Consider the following 22461-nt stretch of genomic DNA (forward strand, 5'->3'; position numbering starts at 1 on the left):
CAAATGTTTGGTATTTTTCCAAATAAGCCCTTCCCTTTATGATTATCATCTTTTATCGGGAAAAGGAAACTCGAGGGCACGTCATATAGACATGAAATACGTTTTGGTTGGACCGCTTGATGAGGCTTTCAGTAAGCCGATTATGTGCCCACCTTACCATCACGTTTCTGCAACTCTCCGTCGCCTTCCCACCCTCCACCGCCACCGCTACCTTCTATATATGACAATAGTGGAGGAAAATGTAGAGAAGACCCAATTTTCAGATTAAGATTTCATTCATATTTTGAGAGTAGTGTATAGAAGATGTTGATGGGAATAAGCTTGCATTGCTTGATGGACTTTGTGGTTGCTGGGTTCTCTCTCATGATTGGGTTGGGAATTTTCGCCTTCATTGCTTCAATTCTCTGCTCTTCTGCTTTCTTCCAGAATGCAAAGGAGCTTTCTTGATTCTTCCTTGCCCTATTGCCCCAAAATGGATTTTGCCCAGGTATCTCTTTCGTTATCTTTCTTTTGTTTTTGGTTAATTCATGTGATTCTTATGGGGTTTTTGTTTCTGGGCTTAGGCAATTACCATTTCTTTCTGCAATTTTCTTGAAAATTTTGTTGCAGATTAGCTATTTTGCTTGGCTTCTCTACGTTTTCTAGTGTGGGTTATTCATGCTTCTTTGTGAGATATTGCTTCCCTTGTTTAATACTTTCTTTTTGTTCTTGCAATTTGACTGCAAATATGATATTTTGGCTCTGGAATTCACCGGGATTTTGCTTTGTTTAAGATTTGAATTTTGTAAAACTATTAATTTCCTAGCTAAATTGTGTTGGAAAGACTTCAGTTTTCTCTTTTTTGTTTTTTTTTTTTTTTAATTGTCTAAATGCAGTGCACAATGTACAATTGTTCTGTTTGGTTAATGAAATTTGTGGTGCACTCTTGCTTCCAATAACATTATCATGAAGCTGAGAACTTTAGTTGGAGTTTGGGTAAAATGGGGAGTAGATGTATTGTGGCTGCCTTAGGTGAAGCAAGTCAAGGCAAACTATGTCTGAGCATATCACTTGCAATTACACATGGAGAAAATTCTGCTTCAATTGCATATCATTTTTTAACTCTTTCCATAGTCATTGGCAGTGTTGTAAAAATCGGCCTAGGGGCTAGGCCGAGGGGATTTCAGCCCTAGGTGGCTTTTAGTTGGCCAGTCAACTAGGCGCCCAACTCGGCCGAGTGGCTTTTTTTTAATTCCCTTGTTTGTATGTTGTCGCCTGCTCGGCTGCGCCTCTTCCATATTCCTCTAGCCAAGTACTCAATGAACAATGTAGCATATGTTATATGTAGTTGACTAGTTTGGGGAATTATAACAGTCTAATAGCTCACAACCCAATGCTTTTTATTAAAAAAAAAAATTAATTACTTGGCCGCTTAGGCCAGGCACCCGACTAGCACCTAGCGCCTAGCACCTTCTGCAACATTGGTCATTTTTATGATCAATATGTACAAAGAGAAGTATTAATAAGGCCTGTCTCATTGCTGGTTGTTAGGCACTTAAGCTGTGAAATGAGATATGGCCTGAGGGATGTATAGGATCAATAACCTTGAACTCTTGATGTCACTTCTTAGATTTGAAGTCACTCAAGTCGGTGATTTACTGATTTCTTGATAAAGTTGCCATGGAGAATGATACCAAAGCTAAGCACTGATGATGTTCTATTTTCCTAGCGACCTAGCGTCTATAATTCTTCTTACGGTTTGAATTCATTGATATTAACCACCATGCTCGCCATGGATACCTTCTGCATTTGATTTACAGGTCTCGTCCTTTTCTTATATATGAAATGTCGATGATTTAGTGTACCTTGTATGCATCGGTCACAAACCTGGACTCAGGGCTGCATTGTGATTTGTCTTGCAGGCTAGCAAAACATATATAGCGAAAAACCCAAAAAAAGAAAGATAGAAAACGAGAAAGTCGAGCTGAATAATGGGATGTTGAAGGGTGCGGCTTAGCTTCAATAAGCAAGGTCTAGAGATATGAAGCTGTGTAAGTAGTTTGTTGTTTGTAGTAATGTATGAAAAGCAAGCAGTATGCTTCCTTTGTGAAAGACATTTCTTTGCAGTTGATGAGTTTGGAATTAAACATGAAATTGTATCAAACTCGTGGCTTTCAAATGTGATAATCATATTCTACCTACTTGACAATTCCTTTGGAGAGTTTACTCTAACTTTTTTTTTTATGTTAATAATATTTAGGTGATCTTAATTTGGCCTAACTAATCCTATGCTCACAGAATCGGTCTCGACTTAGAGCTACAAGTTGCTCAATCAACCTACAAAATCATATCCAAGTATTTATGTGTACAAAGGATCCAATCGGCTTCTACTTTTACTTGTTAAATAAGGTTGTTGTCATATGTGCGAAGAATTTACAAAATTAAAAAAGTACATATAGAAAATAACAAAAACAACATAAGAAAAGGCAACTCAATTATTTTCTGCAATAGAAGCAGACATGCATGTGAACAAAGGTATTTAATTTTCTATTTAACTTGAACAGTATAGGTGGCATGGTCAGGCCGTCACCGTGTCTGCCATTGTGTTATATATACTCTCCGTCAATATTGAACTACCTATTACGGAGTTCATAAACTCAAATTATAAATATAATTTTTAAAAATTATATGTAAACAGTTAAGAATTTTTTTAATTATGTTCGAGCCTCAGTGGAGGCAACATTGACTCTTTGTGCTTCATTAGGTTGAGAAAATAGCTATGAACAGATACTACATTGTAATAGAGTCAGTAGTACTAAAAAAAAAAAGAATTTTTTTTAATTTAAAAAATTCATAACAGATGTGTCATCACAGTACATAATAGTTGGCTATAAACAATATGATAACACTTGTGTGAGACCGCCTCACGGCTCTAAATCCGTGAGACGGGTCGGATATTCGATTAATGGGTCAGATCTTTGGCTCATTAATCAAATATCCGACCCATCTCACTGATTGAGACTCGTGAGACAATCTCACACAAATTTTTACCTACGCGAAAAACTATAACCTGTGACTTGGTGCTGGACTTGGCCCTTCACCGGCCTCCACCCAATATATATTACATATATCTTACAAATAAATATATATATATATCATTTAGTTCATGTATTAAATATATATTTGAAAATGTGTATATATATGACGGAATAATATTTTATGGATAGAGGACTAAAAAGCGAAATGCGGGCAAGTAGAATATAGTTTTCTCACCTAACATGAAGAAGCCCATTTCTTCACCATTTTCCACACCAAACAACATTCCACCAACCATACATTCACTTTTAATTGTGGGGCATATATATAATCAAATAATTATATAACTAATCAATATACTATAATTTAAGTTTTTATTAATTAAGTCAATTCAGACTGCTATGTCCACTTTTAAATGTGGGACAAAAATCTGGAAAAAAAAAAAACCTATAATTGACGAGGATGCTCTTAGCTTTTGTCATGCATTCCTGTCAGTTTCGTCATTCTCACTCCCTCTAATACAAAAATGTGAGGATATAATAAAATAATTATATAAATACTATATATAATCAATATAATACAATTTAAATAAGTTTTTTATTTATTTAATCAAGTCAATTCAGACTGCTATTGTCCAATTTTAAATAAATACTCCGTATTAATTTAGATTTAATCTAGCTATTCATTTGTAGTGGCAATTGAAATCAAATCAAATTGAAATTAATTTTATGAATTTGATTTTTGTCAATATTCTTTTGGTCGAATCTATCACACGGATTTTTTATTATTTTTTACCTTTTATGTATAATTTGCAGGCTATCATACAAAAGTAAAGTTTACCCTGCATAAACCCTCAAAAAGTAACTATTAATTTTTTTTCATTACTAAAAAAGTACATAATACAACTTAACAAAATATACATCATAGTAAAAATTTATCGTAAAAGTGGAGAAAAATGTTATTTTTATGTTGTTTTGGTTGGATGAAAAATATTTTCCATTGGAAAAATGAATTCTTTACAAAGGAGTAGGATTTTGTTTTCCACAAGGCTTGAGAAAAAAATAACATGACTGGACCATTTTACCCTTACAAAAGTTTCTTAATTATATAGACACCTATTTATTCATTTATCTTTTTAGAGGCATATTAGTTTTTATATTCATTATTATTTACCTTTTAAACCCAACCAAACAATAGAATCCATATTCCCATTAATTTCTTTTTTACCAACCAAACAATAGAATCAATTTTCCTGTAATTTATTTTTCATTGAATTAAAATTTCAATTCAATTTCTCTTCAAATATTTTTCAGCAAAACAAATGGGCTATTAATGTATAAAAAATGAATAAATTAGTGTTGTGTATCTTTTTGTGAACCCGGATTTTGAATGTTTACAATTTACATTTTAAAAATTCACAATTTGAAAGTATATTACAAAAAAAAAAATCACAATTTGTATATTACAAACACACAATGTTAATGCTTACAATTTACATATTAAATATTCACAGTTTATCTTTTAAAAATTTACAATTTGTATACTACGAATACATAATGTTAACATACATAATTTATATGTTTTGACTTAAAAACACAATTTACATTCTAAAAATTCATAATTTCAATACTAAAAGTACACTAATTAATACTACCTCCATCCCATTTTGTTTGTCTGATTCGGTTAATGAAGCTTGACTAAAGTTATTTTTAATTCAATTTTCATAATATTAAATTTAGTATTAGTATATAAAATTTATATATTTAGAAATTACATTAAAAATACTATTAAACACAAAAAATTAAATTTAAAAATAATTAAAAATTACTAAAGAAAATAAGTAACGAAGAAAGAATTGATTTGACCAATGAATAATAAACATGACATGTAAAATGGGACAGAGTGAGTACTACGGTGGACCATGTCCCTGGTATAACAAAGTCATAGTACCTTAAACAAAGGTAGGTACGGACACCAACTGCCAAAAAACGAGCAGCCCTTCGCTGATCGCTGTAGTGGAGAGCGGAGAAGGCCGAGAAGCTGTACTAATTTGACTTGACTACCTATATAACTCTTTCACCGATTTGCAAGGAGAAGAAGAAGAAGAAGAAGCGCCCATCATTTCTCTCAACGCTCTTCACCTTTTCAACTCCACACATTTCTTTTCAACTATTAGGTGAGTCAATTTTCGTTTCCGCGTATTCACCGGCGTTCATACACAAGAAAAATCCCCGTGTTTTCAGTATTTATGTGCAAATTGATCTCGCTTTTTTCGTACCCAAATCTGTAATATTTCTGGGATTCATTTATTTGACTTCGATTTCATATTCCGAGCACTTTTTAGCAAGTTTTGGAAGCGATTATAGGTAATAGTTTAGGTTTTCTTGTTCTAGTTTGTTCTGTTGATTCTCTCATCTTTGATCTATGATCATCGGTGATTGCATAAATGTAAACTTTTTGGGTATAACTCGTCTGGGCTACTGTAAATTTCAACTTTTTTTTACTGTCTTGTGCTGTTGTCTGCTGATATTTGATGGATTTCTTTTGTTGGTTTGCGAAGGCCTTTTCTATCTGCTTTGCTTGATCAAATGAATTTGCAATTTGTAATGTTTTTTTTTCTGCTTCGTTTTTGATTTGTTTGGATCTGAAATCTACTCATATTAAATTGCAAATTCTCCTTTCTATGCTTACCTGATCTATTGCACATATTTCATTTCACTTTGGTCACTTGGATTTCACTCTTGTAGTATCAAAATTCACTGTATATGATTGGTAAAAGTTCATAATTGTTACTGTAATTTATTTTCATAGACTTTATCCTAAGAGGTGCAGACATATGTGGATGTGAAATGAGGGTGAAGGGTTCTGGGAAAAAAGAGTTGTTAGATATGTTGAAGTTTTGTTGCCCCAAATTTTCCTGCATCTTGCAAACTTTGAAATTAAATTGGTATTTTTCCCGATTACAGGAAAAAAAAGTATGGCGACCCCAACACGAATTGGTCTTGCCGGGCTTGCTGTAATGGGGCAAAATCTTGCTCTTAACATAGCTGAGAAAGGATTCCCTATATCTGTCTACAACAGATCCACTTCAAAAGTTGATGAGACCGTTGAACGAGCTAAGGCGGAAGGGGGACTCCCTCTGTACGGTTTTCATGATCCCGAGTCCTTTGTTCTCTCCATCCAAAAGCCCCGTGTGATTATCATTCTTGTTAAGGCTGGTGCACCGGTTGATCAAACCATCAAAACCCTTTCTGCTTATATGGAGAAAGGGGATTGTATTATCGATGGTGGGAATGAGTGGTATGAGAACACCGAGAGGAGGGCGAAAGAAGCGGCGGAGATGGGCTTGCTTTATCTTGGAATGGGAGTCTCGGGCGGTGAAGAAGGTGCTAGGAGAGGACCTTCACTAATGCCTGGCGGTTCTTTCGAAGCGTACAAGTACATTGAAGACATACTACTGAAAGTGGCGGCTCAAGTACCCGACAGTGGCCCGTGCGTTACTTACATTGGCGAGGGAGGTTCTGGTAACTTCGTTAAGATGGTTCACAACGGGATTGAATACGGTGATATGCAATTAATTGCTGAGGCGTACGATGTGCTGAAATCCGTGGGAAAGCTCTCTAATTCCGAGTTGCACGAAGTGTTCTCGGAATGGAACAAAGGGGAGCTCCTAAGCTTTTTGATCGAAATCACAGCTGATATATTCGGAATCAAGGATGACAAGGCCGAAGGGTATTTGGTAGACAAGGTTCTCGACAAAACCGGGATGAAGGGTACCGGCAAGTGGACAGTTCAGCAAGCCGCAGATCTCTCAGTCGCCGCCCCAACAATAGCCTCGTCATTGGACTCGAGATTCCTCAGCGGGTTGAAGGACGAGCGAGTTGAAGCCGCCAAGATCTTTAAATCCGGTGGCATTGACGATGCCATTGCCGACAACAACGTTGTTGATAAGAAACAGCTTATCGATGATGTGCGGAAGGCGCTTTATGCATCCAAGATATGCAGTTATGCACAGGGAATGAACTTGATTCGCGCAAAGAGTATTGAAAAAGGGTGGGGCTTGAAGCTCGGGGAGCTAGCTAGAATTTGGAAGGGCGGTTGCATCATTCGCGCTATATTTTTGGACCGTATCAAGCAGGCTTATGACAGAAACCCGGAGCTCGCTAGCCTTCTCGTGGACGAAGAGTTTGCAAAGGAGATAATTGAACGGCAGTCCGCTTGGCGAAGAGTCGTGTGCCTCGCTATCAGCTCGGGGATTAGCACTCCCGGGATGTCTTCGAGTTTAGCTTATTTCGACACTTATAGGAGGGAAAGACTGCCCGCGAATTTGGTCCAAGCTCAGAGGGATTACTTTGGTGCCCACACTTATGAGAGAATTGACATGCCAGGGTCCTTCCATACTGAGTGGTTCAAGATTGCCCAACAATCTAAGATATAATATGAGTTTTTCTTAAACTTTGTTTTGAACTCTGTTGTTTTTTGTACTGAATAAGGATTCATTGTGGCTGGAAATGTTAACTTGGAATCTTCCAGCCAGATCCTAGCTATGACCTTGAGATGATGTTGCAGCCCTCTTTAATATTTTTGGTATATTTGCATTTTGTCCAAGTTTGTTTTGTTTTGTTTTTATGAAGTATTTGTAAACCAGACCACTTGTTTTTTTCTCATACAATAAAATCATTCAGACCACCTTTCCTCAAATCCTTTTTTTTTTTTTGAAAACCCTTTCCTCAAATCCTTTATTTCCCATTTGTTTTTGTTGTATGGCCCTTCTATAATGGATGTTTTGCTAGCGAGATACAATTCTCAATATGTTAACTGTAGATACATAGATATCTTAATATGTTATATGTTAACTGTAGATACATAGATATCTTAATATGTTAACATGTTAACTGTAGATACAACTCCGGTGTACCAGCTTAGTTATCCTTGTTAAGCCACTTACTTGATAGTTTCTCAACTGGTAGACGATTCATTTTCTCCCTAGATCGATGAAGAAGGGAGATGTCAGTTTATTCTTGATGCGAGCAAATACCAATTTTGGTTAACATGTTTAATTTCTACTAATTTTGGTTCCACGACTATTGTTTTAGTACTAATATTCATCCACGACTATTATTTTAGTGCCAAAATTCATCGCGCCGATCACACATCCGTTTAAAATGTACAAAAATCTAAAATTGTTAAGGGTATTTTCGTCATTTTCAACTTAATATCTCAATTTGAGCACGAATAAATGGATTTAAGTCCTAAGATTGCTCAAAATTCGCAATTTTCCTCCTCATTTTACCTTAATTTGAGGAGGAAAACTGTGACTTGTTGATCTTAGCGATTAAACAATAATCTTGGAACCAAAATTGGTAGAAATTAAACATGTGAACCAAAATTATCATTTTGTTCATAATCGTGGGACCAAAATTAGTATTTGCTTTAATTGGTGCCATCGACGAATTTTACAATTATACAATTTTTCCTTGTTGAAGAAAATAAAGATTTAGATGTAAAGATCAGAAAGTTGAGGGGTCCATAAGAAATTAGCCCCAAAAAATTCCACTCCCAAACTATACATTATATTATAATCATCTCCGAAGAGGGTTTTAGAGCATTTGCTGAGAAGTGAGCGGAACTAGGAAGACAACAATGGAGGGTGCATCGTACCAGAGGTTCCCAAAGATAAAAATCCGGGAAGTGAAGGACGACTACATGAAGTTCGAGCTTCGCGAGACCGACGCTAGCATGGCCAACGCGCTCCGGCGCGTGATGATCGCCGAGGTGCCCACCATAGCCATCGACCTCGTCGAAATCGAGTGCAACTCCACCGTCCTCAACGACGAGTTCATCGCCCACCGCCTCGGCCTCATCCCCCTCACCAGCGAGCGCGCTATGAGCATGCGCTTCTCGCGTGACTGCGACGCCTGCGACGGCGACGGCCAGTGCGAGTATTGCTCCGTCGAGTTCTATCTCCGCGTCAAGTGCATCACTGACCAAACCCTAGATGTTACCAGCAAGGACCTCCTCAGCTCCGACCACACCGTCGTTCCCGTCGATTACTCCGATTCTTCCTCCGGCTTCGGCAATTCCGAGTCTAAGTAAGACTTCTCTCTTTCTCAGGAATGAAAAACGATAAAATATGTTCCATTCATTTTCATACTTCATTAGTGTTGTGAGAATTTAAGAATGCACCGATTAGAACAATAATTCTGAGAAGAATTTCATTAGTGTTGTGAGAATTTAAGAATGCACCAATTAGAACAATAATTATGAAAAGAATTTTGTTATTGATTCAATTTGCAAGGTACAGAAAGAGATGTATTTATAAGAATACAAAGAGTTGTGGTCAGATGGAGGAATGATAAAATGTAGATTCACAATAACACATGGAGAGGGAGAAGGAATTCTAGTGTGATTAGAATACAGAATCCTAATAGCACCAATTGGTGATTTTGTGTCATTTCGCTTCAAACTAGCTTAAGGTGTTTATGAGGAGAAGGGTGGCATATATATGACACTGAACAAAATGCATTCTGAAAGGGGATTTAGAACAGTACTCTAGTTTGAAGCCTTGTTCTTGAAGGGATTTATTTACATAATGGCTGGGACTGAGAAGAAACAACTGTGCAAAACATAATTCTTTAAATCAATAGGTATTGTGGTCACAATGGTCACAATGGTATTCCACAATGGTAAGGAAAAAGTGAATAAATCTTTAAATCATTTTCATAATTCAATAGGTATTGTGGTCACAATGGTATTCCACAATTCAGAACAAAACACAAGTACACATTTATGAAAAAGGAATTCGATTAGCTGATCATTACAACTAGCAGGGCTTGAGATTCATTGATATAGAGTTTGCAGGCTTGGGAGTGGCTTACTTAATTTTTTTGTCACTAGTCAGAGGGTAATACTCCAGCTATAATGGTTCTCAAAAGAAACATATTCCAGGCATGGTAGTGGCTTTACTAATTTTCTCGCTGGAACGATGGGAAATGTGATGGAATTTTAGGGGTTTTTATAGGTAAACAGAAAAAGGTGTGATATGGAAGCTATTTAATGCCATTCTAGGGATGTGAATGGTGGTCAGTGGTCATAAAAGTGATAGGACAGAAGAAAATGGAAGAGAGTTCATGAGTATTTTAAAGCTTTACAAGTCTTATAAATTTAGATTTCTAATTATAAGAAAATGGAAGGGTGAATTTGTATTAAACCAGGATATTTTCAGAGCATATTTTGACCTCTTCTATGCAAAGGATGTCTAAGGTCCTACACTAAACTGTGAAGAATCTGCCTATTAAGAGAAGTAGAGCATCAAATAGAATGGGAAGATTTTTAAACATCATAAAAGAAACCCATGGATAAATCAGAATCAATAGATCTTGATGTTCATAGCCATTTATTATTTGTTTTTGTATTTTAAATTGCAGGTAAGACATTGTGATAAAGTAATAATCAGTTGTGTTGAAAGTCCCATAATATTATGAAAACTATTACATTGTTGTAGGGGGGTAATTATTGTTAAGCTACGCCGTGGACAAGAGTTGAGGCTCAGAGCAATTGCACGGAAAGGAATTGGCAAGGATCATGCAAAGTGGTCACCTGCCGCAACTGTGACATTTATGTATGAGCCAGACATCTATATCAATGAAGACATGATGGACACATTGTCACTTGAGGAAAAAAGAAGTATTGTTGAAAGCAGTCCCACCAAAGTGTTTGACATCGACCCTGTTACCCAACAGGTTTGCTGAATTTGTTCTTTTAGTTTCACTATTGTTATAAGTGCTGTGTTCCTTGGTGAGTTATGGTATTGGTATCTGGATGTATGTAGGAGGGAGGTTTCAGATTATTTCCCAACTATGCTTCCCGTTACCAGAATTTTGAAATACTTTTCTTTGATGACATAATCATTCATCTAATGCAATCTTCTTGTCTTCTATGGTTGAATTCCAGTCTTGCATATTGGATCGGGGGGTATAGGGGGGTTGCATAGTGGGAAAAGAGTGGAAAAGCCTACAGAACTTCAGTTGTCAAGCTGGATCATTATTACTGATAGCTGTTCTGTGAGGCTTAGCTTTTAACTTGGAACCTGGATGATGTTTCTGCTTTGACTTAAGTATTAGCTTCTGATGCATCCATAGTGGGGTTTTTCATCTTTAGTAGGAATGACATACTTTTATATTCTGTCGTATGATTTGTTAGGGAAAATGGCAAGAAAGGAAAAAGAACTCGGAGGGGAAAGGGTTGAATTCAGGGGTTGCTCAAACTACTTAAATACAATATTCAACTCTGATGCCTCAAAATATGAAATAAATTAAAATGAAATAATTGAAAACTCAGAAAGAACATTTAAAGTGGTAAGGGTGTGCCTGCCTTTTATTTTGCTTTTTGCATAAGTGCATAACAATAGTAACCAATTATGGGCAATTAGATTAAAATAACTACTTACATGGAGTGCTTTTGTTTGGTTTGATAACAACATTCAATATAAAAAGTGGGGAAAGATCAGGCTTTTCTATCTGCTGGGAACTTGAAAGTAATTTTTCAAGGGGCATTTGATAGATTTGTTATTGGAAGTGTTGTGGTGAACTGGAACTATTGATAAAGGAATAGACTGAATGTGTGTAGAACTACCATTCGTATAGATGTTGACACCGTTTTGTGGATCGTTCAAATTGATTTTTACCAGAGGCTTTCCATCCTTTAACTTAATGATTATGGAAATAGTACTCTGCCTAAGTTCATCATCTTTATTTTTGTACTTCAACTTGCAGATTGTTGTGGTTGATGCTGAGGCATACACCTACGATGATGAGGTGCTCAAGAAAATTGCGTCTATGGACAAACCCGGGCTTATAGAAATCCATGCCAAGGAAGATAGCTTCATCTTCACAGTCGAATCCACGGGTGCAATCAAAGCTTCTCAGCTCGTCCTCAATGCAATCGATATTTTGAAGCAGAAGTTAGACGCAGTGCGCCTGTCAGAGGACACGGTGGAAGCAGATGACCAATTCGGAGAGTTGGGTGCACACATGCGAGGAGGTTAATCGCAACCCGAGCGTGATCAACTCCTGTGCTCTGTACTTTGTTATGACAATTGACCTTAACTTCTATTTCTTATGAGTAGTATGTTGGATGTTAGACTAATAACTTGTCCTTCTTCTCTACCTGTGCTTCAGATTTAATCTTGAAACTGGTGACCAAAGTGTGTTTGTTTTGCCAGTGCATATTCGTGTGTCTGAAGGAAATGGACAAACACTAACTTGTTTGATCCTCTCTTTCTTGAACAAGTTGTATTCCAAAGCCAAATCACTACTTTTTGTGCTACTCAGAAAAAAATGGTTTATTTTTTTAATATTTGTTATAATCTTTAAGAGTTGAATTCAAGATTTTATTTGGAAAAATCATCAAATTTACGTTGGCGTGTGTTCGTCGTTGAAAATTGTAAAACGTGTACATAAAATGTGTAATCATACACGTCTTTGACCCCATGAAGCAGAGATACAAGTTTTTTTTTTTTTTTTTTTTGGAAATTGCAGAGATACAAGTTAATAGCAGAAGTTGAACAATCTGGAACACAGGATGAATGAAGTGTCACCGTGGAATAGATCAAACTAAACGAAGAAAAAGAAATTAATAATTATATTATACGAGTGTAGTATGTTGGAGGTTTAGAATGAGTTTGAACACCATGAATTTCCTTTTTGGATACAATGTTTGAGAACCATCTTAGACTGAATGGATCTTGCACTCTTTTTTTTTTTTTTTTTTTTTTGGGGGGGGTGTTCAGAGTAGGGTATAACTGTAGGAGGCGGTAAATCATAGCAGGGTCTACCTTGGATTTGTATCCCCATACATGTTTCCAGTGAAATTTGAACCCCACAATATCGCCTCTAGTCATGGCTTTTAAGTCAGACAACGAACTAACTAGGCTAAGCCCCGAGGGTGGGAAGAGACATTAAAATAAGGGGAAGCCGGAAAAATGAATTGTAGTGTGCCTAGAATCCAAAGTCCTAATAATTTTAATGCAATTTTTAAATACTAAACTTAATATTATAAAAAATTAAATTAAAAATAATTTCAGTCAAACATCGTTAATCAGACACATACAATGAAATGGAATGAGTATATATAATTATTGAACACGGTTCATGGTACGTACATACACTAAATTATAAATAAACAAATAGTTTGAAGGAGAAAGACAAAGTGCTTTGGTGGCTAGCTTGCATGCCCAAATTTAAGTCTTGCGTGTAATTAAAGTGTACATGCATATATAGTAACAAGCACAAGCCTTTAGATTTGGTTCTCTTTTATTGTTTTATTTGGTAAATTTTAGTTTGAGGGATCTCACCAACTATAGCCTGTATTAGTTACATCTTCTCTTGACTACAAACATCTATATCTTCACCCAATACTGCACTCAAAACACTCTAAAATAAAAATAATTAAAAAAGATGACAATCAAACATCCTAGCTAGCTAGCTTCTTTTAGTTGTCAAAATCTACCATGCATATTATATATATGTATATATATATGATGGTGATGAAGTTTGTTCTCAACCATATATGTAATAACAAACACACACTTTCTCTAGCTTGAATTGGGTGGCTAAAAATGGCTTGTTTGTGGTGTACATCTTCATGGTTTGGATCAAAAAATAGCAAGATTTTGCAGGTGCATATGGTTTTGTTTGTTAGTGTGGTTTGTGGTGGATTATTATTGGAGGCGGCGAGTAATGACCCAAATTTAACGTTGGATTACTACAAGTCGACGTGCCCATCGGTGCTGGGGATAGTGAGGAAAGAAATGGAGTGTGCTGTGCTCTCTGATCCTCGAAATGCAGCCTTCATTTTAAGGTTGCATTTTCATGACTGCTTTGTTCAGGTGTGCTAATGGATGGCCTCCCTTTCTTTTTCGAGCGTGTGTTAGATAGCAGCGAATGCCTACTTTTATTTCTTTATATATGTTCATATTTTCGAGAGGTATAGTGTTGGTCTTGACCCTTCAGGCCTCCGCCCAGTAATCTTTTATTTGACTACGTCAAAAGTTATAGATAACAGTGAATGCGCAATTTTATTTCATTATATCTTCATATTTTTGAGAGGTAGAGTATTGGTCTTGGCCCTTCAGGTCTCCGCCCAACAATCTCTTATCGAGTTTGGTTACCCCAAAAGTTATAGATAGCAGTGAATGCCCAATTTTATTTCCTTATATCTTCATATTTTCGAGAGGCAGAGTGCTGGTCTTGACTCTTCAGTCCTCTGCCCAACAATTTCATCTGGTGTTGGACTTGGTCTTTCACGGGCTCTAGCCAACATGAAAGCAAAAAAATGCCTATCAATGCACTATAAGAAAACATGGTTTTAATTAGCATATATGTTGACATTTTTTGGGGGGAATGAATATTAGGGTTGCGATGGGTCGATTTTGTTGGACGATACAGTCACATTGAAGGGAGAAAAGAGCGCTCCTCAGAACAGACATTCATTGAATGGGTTCAAAATCATTGATAGAATCAAGAACTGGCTTGAATCTGAATGTCCCGGAATTGTTTCTTGTGCCGATATTCTCACTATTGCTGCTAGGGATGCAGTTCTTCTGGTAATGACATTAGCATTCATCATATCAATACTCATTAAATATTTATAGTTTTTATGTATATCATATGTTGAACATGAGTAATAAGTACTAGGATTTTGGTGGGTGCAGGTTGGTGGACCATATTGGGATGTTCCATTGGGAAGAAAAGACTCAAAAAGTGCAGGATATGAAGTTGTTGAAACAAACATGCCCACTGCAGATGAAAGCCTTCTCTCCATTATTTCTAAGTTTCTTTATCAAGGCCTTTCTGTCACTGACATGGTTGCTCTCTCTGGTAGTACTATTGACTCTGTTACAATGGAGTATCTGTTATAACTACTTGAGTCAATACTACCTCAGTAGAGGCTCGAACCAACAACCTCTCATATGAGAGTGCAACTTCGTTTCTAAACCACAAGGTCTTGGCCCCACAAAGTTAATTAGTTGTCCCACGAAGAAAAAAATAGCTTATTAATGTCCACTACATCAGGGAGTAAGAATTGAGAATACATGCCTAGAACGCCTAGGCGGGATTAATCAGCGTCTAGGCGTCTGTGTATTTTTTTTTTTTAAATTTGTTTAAGTATTTTTTATTTTTTAAACACTAATAATTATAAATTATATAATACTTTAATAGGTAATACTAAAATATTAAATATTAACATACAAATATCTAGAGTTTGTACAATTTAGGTATATTTCGTTCTAAACGATGTTGTTTGAGTGAAATAACTCATTAAAAAAAGAACAAGAATTAATCGGCCAACTAGGTGGTCTAGTCGGTGCCTAGGAGGTCTAGTTGGCGCCTAGGAGGTCTAGGCTAGGTGCCTAGCCAGTCAGTCGCCTAGACCACCAATTAAGGTGATACGCTTGGTAGTTGACCGAAACCTAGCGCCTAAACGGGAATTAATCGATGTCTAGGCGGAATTTTTGTAACACTGCATGTAGTAGAACTCCTGACGTAATTAGGTTGATTTGACACATACATACACAAAATTTGGCATGCAGGTGCCCACACAATTGGGAAGGCAAGATGTGTGAATTTCAGAAGAAGAATATACGGAGATTTCCCAATAACAACATCACCACTAAACCCAATCTCTCAAGTATACCTAAACAACCTAAAATCCATATGCCCTCCAATTGAAGGAGAAAATTACAATGAAACCGCCATGGATTATCTCACTCCACACCTCTTTGACAACTCCTACTACCACACACTCCTTAGAGGGGAAGGGCTTCTCAACTCCGACCAAAACCTCTACTCAAGCCTTCTCGCCATTGAAGAAACCAGAGAGCTCGTGGAGAAGTATGCTGCAAATCCCATTGCATTTTTCCAGCAATTTGCAGAATCCATGGTGAAAATGGGAAACATCACTAACCCTGAAGCTCATGAGAATGGGGAAGTTAGGAAGACTTGTAGGTTCGTTAATGCATAAGCATTACTGTTCTACAGTGGAAATTCTAAGTTACACAGAAAAAAATTAAAGCATGCATGTGGAATGAAAGTTTAACACATGCATGAACGCAGGGTCAATTTTATAATTTTTGTTTTTGTTTTTGTTTTTTTTTTTTGTTTTTTTTTTTGTGTGTCTATAGTATTTATGAGTTAAGTGATGCTGAAACAATGTGTGACAAGAAAAATAAGTAATAGATAGAAATATTTAATTTGAAATATTTTTGTCTAGTGGTAATGTAAGTTTTTTTTTTTTTAAATACTATATGTATAATGTATACATGTGCAATGGATAATGGTAATTGATAGTTGAGATTATGTTTGGAGATTCAATGAAATTTAAAGTTTTAGATGAGACCCATCATATTTGCATGCATAATTATATAGAGAATAAAAATTAACTCTTATAAAAAGATATAATAAAAGAATAGAAATATAATAGTATTCGACATTTTAAATATAAGCGTTCTCGATATCAATTTCATTTGTATCTAAAAAAAAACTTTTTCGTGGTAGAAAAATTAATTTATCGACCTATTTAAAAATATATGATTTTTAAATAAATTGTAAGTATTTAACTTAATTATACAGAATCATTACTTCTCCTTGCAAAAAAAAGGGTGAAATTTAGTAAGCCAGCCCGATAGTCTGAGCCACTTAACACTATTTGTTGTTTCACGAGTCATGTTGAACAAAATATACAAAGAATTTCTGTATTGTAATAGAGTCGGTAATACCCAAATATATATATGTATACATGCGCGCACACACACAAAGAATTTATATGTAAGCTCATCTTTATACAAAATAAAATATTTTTTATGAAAATAAATAATGGAAAATAAAAATATTATTATAATTATTATATTATAGTGTAACTATATTAATTATTTTTAGTTGAAATTTGAAAATGTAGGTTTAATTTAAATTGATTGAATGATACTCCAGTATATAAGTTTATATTTATTAATGTAAGTGCACTAATATATTAAATTGAATTTTTTTTTGGGTAAATTTATCGAGTCTTTCTCCGTCCGTTTAACGGTCCGGGTCCACCTGTGTTCACTACGGGAGCACGAAACTGGTTCGAGAGTAATCGTCACTTGTACTAAATTGAAAATGTTAAAACCAAAAATGTTAAAAGGTGTAGTTAAGCTTGACTGTATAAGATTTTAGGGTTATAGTAAGAAATTTTAAATCGATCAAAAACATTCATTAACCCTAATCAAGTCCGACAGTATGATATAAGTATATAACTAGCTCAAAATCGAACCAACGGGCCTGATTGACATTACTCGATCCATGACAATTACATCAATTACAAGAACTCTAGCCAAACAAACTGTGATCAATTACATGAAATTACCCGACCCATCAAAGTTGTAGCCGCTATTTGCCTATTCTGTATTTCTGTTTGTGCTAAAGTTCTTCCGATTTCTGTAATTCTCTGTTTCTGACAGCCGCAGCAACTCTCTCTTTCTATGCTCACCGCCTCACCTTGCGATTTACTGATTTAGCTTCCCAAATCCCAAATCTTCAGCCTCAAAAGTGAGTACCCAAATTCTATCTCCTACTTTTCACTGGTTTAGTGTTTTACCTGATTTGTGGTTTTATGATTTATTTGTTTTTGTATGTGTAAATTTCTCTGTTTAAATTTTCGTTTTTGGTTTTCTAACCTATTTCCCCCCCATTTCTGCTCCATATTTTTTCTCATTATATATGCACATTGTTGAGAAAAAAGGGCAAGAATTTATAGTCTGGGTTTGTAAGTTTTTTTCTGCTGATTGGAAATTAGGACACAACTGCCAATAAAGTTTATATAATTTGGGTTTATATCAAAGTTTTTATTTAGATTTTTTTTTTAAAATAAAGTTTACATTTTTTTTATGCAGACTTATTGTGTTCTCCGATTAGTTTAGCCATAGATATATTATTCTGTTAACACTGCAGCCAAGTTGTCTTTAACCTTCCAATTTCTCCCTGGTAAAAATGTCATTGTCAGCTAAAAGTAGGTAGTATAATCTCCTTGTGTTTTGGACTTTTGATCTAGGAGACAATTAGTGAGCTTTGAATTTTTTGTTTTAGTAAACTGGGTTTTTATTTGGATTTGGGCACTAGCATGTGTAAAATTCTAAATCTTGAATACATCAGCAATATCTCTAATTTCAGTATTCTATACATATAGTTGTGGTCTGTATATATAGTTGCAACGAAGTGGTCTGTATCTATAGTTGCACACTAGCAATGATCGGCAAATTTTTACTTTAAACTGTGTACTATTTTGTGATGAAATCAGCTACTTTCGGATACATTTAGAAACTCTGCTTCCAACTGCTGCAGTATAGGACAGAACATTTGTTGCTTTCCTTGATGAGTTTAAGGCACTATATGCGATAAAGTATACCATGCATAATTATTTAGATTTGAGGGCAACAGGAATATATTCCATATTGCAGTTCACAATCAACTATAGATTAGTTTTGTTAGAGACATCAGCATTGTTGTTAAGGCAGACTATATATCAATTCATAATTTAGCGTTTTAGCATATAAACATATTCTCGTATCTCAATAATAAGTACTAAATTATGCAATAATTTAGCATTTCCAGCATGGTTCTTTAGATTTAGCCTTCCTTTTAGGATCCGTTGATGGATCATAATTGGGGTTATTTTCATTCTCAAGCTCTCAGCTACGTTAGTAGGTTTTTTTATTTTTTCCTTTTAAGGCGAGGCGAGCTCGTTAGGTGGCCGGCCTCCACCGATTGAAAGCCTAGGCGACGCCTTAACAACAATGGACATCACACATTGTTGATTCATTTTTCGTACTGCATGCTAGTCTTGGAGATTTGAATTCTGTATTTTGCTGTTGGATTTTTTGTACTTGACAACTGGACACCTTGAAAATTTGTATTGTGTTGGATCTACTATAATATGTGCCGTGTTTATATAGGACATCATTAAAATATATGTGACGATTGATATTGGGCGCCACTGCGCCAGTGTTAATGTGCCCACTTCCCACATGAGATTGAACTGAATAAACCACTTTTGGCACAGAAATGAAGCGGAGAAGACCCGAGGGAGCTTCACCTTCTCAGCCGCTGGTTGATTCTGAAAATGTAGTCCTCAACTTGATCAAAAGTAAAAAGAACCTCGGAATTTGGTTAGCCGACATCAAGAAAGAGGCGAAGCTTCAACCAGCCGTCGTCGATAAATCCCTGGCTTCGCTCGTGAAAAAGAACCTTATAAAACAGGTAAAAAACATACAAAACAAAGCGAGGAAGCACTACATGGCAGTGGAGTTTGAGCCCTCAGAAGAGCTCACCGGTGGCGCCTGGTACACCGAGGGGAATCTCGACAAAGAACTCATCAATATTCTCAAGGAGACGTGCCTCAAGGTCATCAACAAACTGCACGTTACCACTGCAGACGGGATTTTCGATTTCCTCAAGGATAGGAAAGCGATCAACTGCACACTCGGACAAATTTCAGAAATCTTGCGGTCTATGGTTTTGGACAACTCGGTTATAGAGGTAAAGAGCAGCGGATTGGGAGAGTACCATTCGATCCCAGTTGGAGCAACTTGTTATAGAATCATCGCTAGCGCAGGCACCGGGGCAGATAAAAAAATGGGTAGTGCAATGGCTTCAATTCCTTGTGGTGTTTGCCCAAGGATTAGTGAGTGTACACCTGATGGAATCATATCCCCTAAAGCATGCATTTACTTCTCTAAATGGTTGGAATTCTAGTCTGTTATGTAATTGTATTGTCCATTAACTTATACTTCAACCTAATTAATGGTCTGCATCATATTCTTTATTTCTGGCTCCTATCAGATGGTGCTTCTTTTACCAGGAAATCTTTGGGTTCTCTTGTGCTTGTTTAATTTATTATGACAAGTACTGAAATTTAGTATGCAAACGGATCGATTAGGCTTCTGACTCCAATATGTATTTTGATTACAGTAACTCAAAAGAAAAACAAAGTAACAAAAGAAAATGAAGAATTTTTCAATTGATTTCTGGATGCCTTTAACGATACATAGAATACTCTATATATAGTACCTCACTTTTTTTTTTTGATATAATATATAGTACCTCACTTAAACCAATGCAAATATAATAATGGTTTGGAGTTGGATATTCAAATTATTGGTGTGAACAGTTTGATGGTGGACTCCCCACCAAAAAAAAAATAATAATAAAATTTGATGGTGGACTAAAAGTCAGAAATTTGTTACTAACTGATTTGTCATGACAGTATGTGAACAAATCAACACGTTAATTTCAAGAATTTTAATATGAAGAGAAAATGATAATTATGGGGAAAATTTATGAATATACAAGGTAAATTTTTTGTAGTTTTTTTTTTGGGGTTTTTTTTTTGTGGAAAAAAAAAGAATAAATTTTATAAAGAATGCTTACATAGATTCTCTCAATAGAAGCACTAACGTATTGAAATTTAGTGTGCAACGGAAGAAACCATAACCTTTCAAGTAAGCTTTTAGCTCTAATTTGTATTTGAGTTACGATAACTCCAAAAAAAAAAAAAAAAACTCTTCAATTGATTTCTAGATGTCTTTAAAGATTACATAGATCGAATACCTTATACATAGTACGAGAGTTACAGCTATGACGCTTGACCACAAGGCCTTTGGCACCACACTTCTTAAATTAATGCAAATATAATATTAGAATGACTAATTATTCCCCTAGAGTCCTAGTTACCAATTAAACATAAATGCTAATTATTAAAACACACAAATTTTAAAAGGAAACTATTAGTGGTAGTATGTAATCAGGAACACACCTAACTTTTAGAATCTTCCAATTTTGGTTAATTAGCTTTTGAGGAGAGGTTATTAATTAAGTAGATTGACTAGATAATATATGTTGAAAATTATTATAAATAGAGGGGGGCCGGGATGGGGGGCCGGGGAACACAATAAGATTAGGAAAATTTCTATACACATTCAATTTTACTTATAAATTACTAAAATCGTACACCATAATATAGTATAAATATAAGATACTCTTAAAGGATTAAAGGCACCTATCATCTCTATAATCTTTTGATTTTTTATAGCATTCAATCAAATTAAAGATGGACAAATTTGCGGAGAAGAAAGAAAAATTAGAGAGGCAATTACAAAGTCTTGAGTTTAATAAGGAAGGAATCGAATTCATGATCAGAGTTCATGAAAGTGGGGTGATAGGCAGCTCCTCAAGGCAAGGGGAAGGTGAGAATAAGTCAAAATCTATACAAGAAAAGTGTACAAGGCTTGAGCAAGTGAAGAAGGAGATTGAACAGGTGAAGAAGGAGATTGAGCAGCTAAAAGGTTGAAAAATAATTGATTATATCAATATGTTATTTAATTAATTAGTTGTTTAGAATTATTATATATATTCATTAGTATTAGAAAGTTTAGTTTTTTTTTGAACAACGAAAGTTTAGTTTTAATCTTCTATTATAATAGTTTTAAGATGTCTATTAGTTATAGTTATCTATTTCAATTATGTAATATAAAAAATTCTTACTCGTTTGTTATTTCTTTCCCATTATCTTTAATGCAACCTACCAATTTTACTTGTCTTTCGTCCATCCTAGATACGGTACATGGTAAATTTGAGATACATGATTATGCACCATAATAAAGGATTAAATTTGTGAGAACTTATATTCTGTCTTACATAGAGCAACAACATTAGTGAAGTTTTTTTCTTAATTTTTACAGTGATGCAACAAGGAAAGAAAAATGGGAGGGAGTGAAAAAAAAATGTCATGTTTATGCATCTCGATGGCACGTGCCATACTGGGTGCGGCGCAGCAGCCTTCACGCGCAAATTGCTCAGTTCTTTATCATATTTTCCCAATTAATGGTCCTAAAAAGAACCTTTCTTTATTTTTGTGGAGTTTTTGCAGATCTGGCTAGGAAAGAGAAGATGGGAGGGAAGGAAAAGAAGAAAAAAATAAATAAATAAAAACAAAATCTGAAATAGAGAACCCACTATTGGGGATGCCCTTATTCTCATATGTTTAAGAGAGGTCATGAGTTTAAAACATCTTTCATATAGAAAAAATCAATATGACCATCACTCTAGTTAAAAAAGTTAAATTGTAGTTATACTAATACAAACTCACATACATTTTCAATGTAGGACCAATGCTATTTTAAAACCTTTTGAAACTCTATTTCTCCCAACTTAATAGATAACACTTTGAGAATTAATTTCTCAAACAAGGCTACTTAAAAACCTTCCCTGAATTCTATTCTTTTTTCTAACCCAATGAGTACACTTTTTCATTCACTCATTATTCATTTTAAGTATATAATATATCAAATTTATCTTCCCAACTAAAATAATTCGAATTCACTTTGACACAACCCAAATCAAAAGTATCCAC

The 22461-nt window shown here is 35.3% G+C and overlaps 4 protein-coding genes across 5 annotated transcripts; all 4 read left to right on the forward strand.

Annotated features, from left to right (window-relative positions):
* Positions 1 to 5012: 5012 nt before the first annotated feature.
* On the forward strand, positions 5013 to 7716 carry LOC116004615 (6-phosphogluconate dehydrogenase, decarboxylating 2-like). 2 transcript variants are annotated; one of them, XM_031244735.1, is made up of 2 exons: positions 5013 to 5191; positions 5982 to 7716. In XM_031244735.1, the coding sequence occupies exon 2, from the start codon at positions 5993 to 5995 to the stop codon at positions 7451 to 7453; it is 1461 nt and encodes a 486-aa protein (XP_031100595.1). In that variant the 5' UTR covers positions 5013 to 5191; positions 5982 to 5992; the 3' UTR covers positions 7454 to 7716. The 2 variants fall into 2 exon arrangements, with proteins under 2 accessions (XP_031100595.1, XP_031100596.1); XM_031244736.1 differs by lacking the exon at positions 5013 to 5191 and adding an exon at positions 5238 to 5381.
* A 942-nt stretch (positions 7717 to 8658) lies between these two features.
* Positions 8659 to 12372, forward strand: LOC116005262 (DNA-directed RNA polymerases II, IV and V subunit 3-like). Its single transcript, XM_031245524.1, has 3 exons — positions 8659 to 9107; positions 10520 to 10757; positions 11790 to 12372. The coding sequence occupies exons 1-3, from the start codon at positions 8659 to 8661 to the stop codon at positions 12060 to 12062; spliced, it is 960 nt and encodes a 319-aa protein (XP_031101384.1). The 3' UTR covers positions 12063 to 12372.
* A 1261-nt stretch (positions 12373 to 13633) lies between these two features.
* LOC116004753 (peroxidase 11-like) lies at positions 13634 to 16124 on the forward strand. The gene is made up of 4 exons (XM_031244915.1): positions 13634 to 13903; positions 14429 to 14620; positions 14729 to 14894; positions 15608 to 16124. Exons 1-4 carry the CDS (start codon positions 13634 to 13636, stop codon positions 16036 to 16038), a joined length of 1059 nt encoding a protein of 352 aa, XP_031100775.1. The 3' UTR covers positions 16039 to 16124.
* Positions 16125 to 17322: 1198 nt separating this feature from the next.
* Positions 17323 to 19915, forward strand: LOC116004243 (DNA-directed RNA polymerase III subunit RPC6-like). Its single transcript, XM_031244208.1, has 2 exons — positions 17323 to 17603; positions 19114 to 19915. The coding sequence occupies exon 2, from the start codon at positions 19116 to 19118 to the stop codon at positions 19803 to 19805; it is 690 nt and encodes a 229-aa protein (XP_031100068.1). The 5' UTR covers positions 17323 to 17603; positions 19114 to 19115; the 3' UTR covers positions 19806 to 19915.
* The last annotated feature ends 2546 nt before the right edge of the window (positions 19916 to 22461 follow it).

The sequence above is a fragment of the Ipomoea triloba genome, chromosome 14 (genome assembly GCF_003576645.1).
Source record: "Ipomoea triloba cultivar NCNSP0323 chromosome 14, ASM357664v1".
In the NCBI taxonomy this organism is placed as follows: Eukaryota; Viridiplantae; Streptophyta; class Magnoliopsida; order Solanales; family Convolvulaceae; genus Ipomoea; species Ipomoea triloba.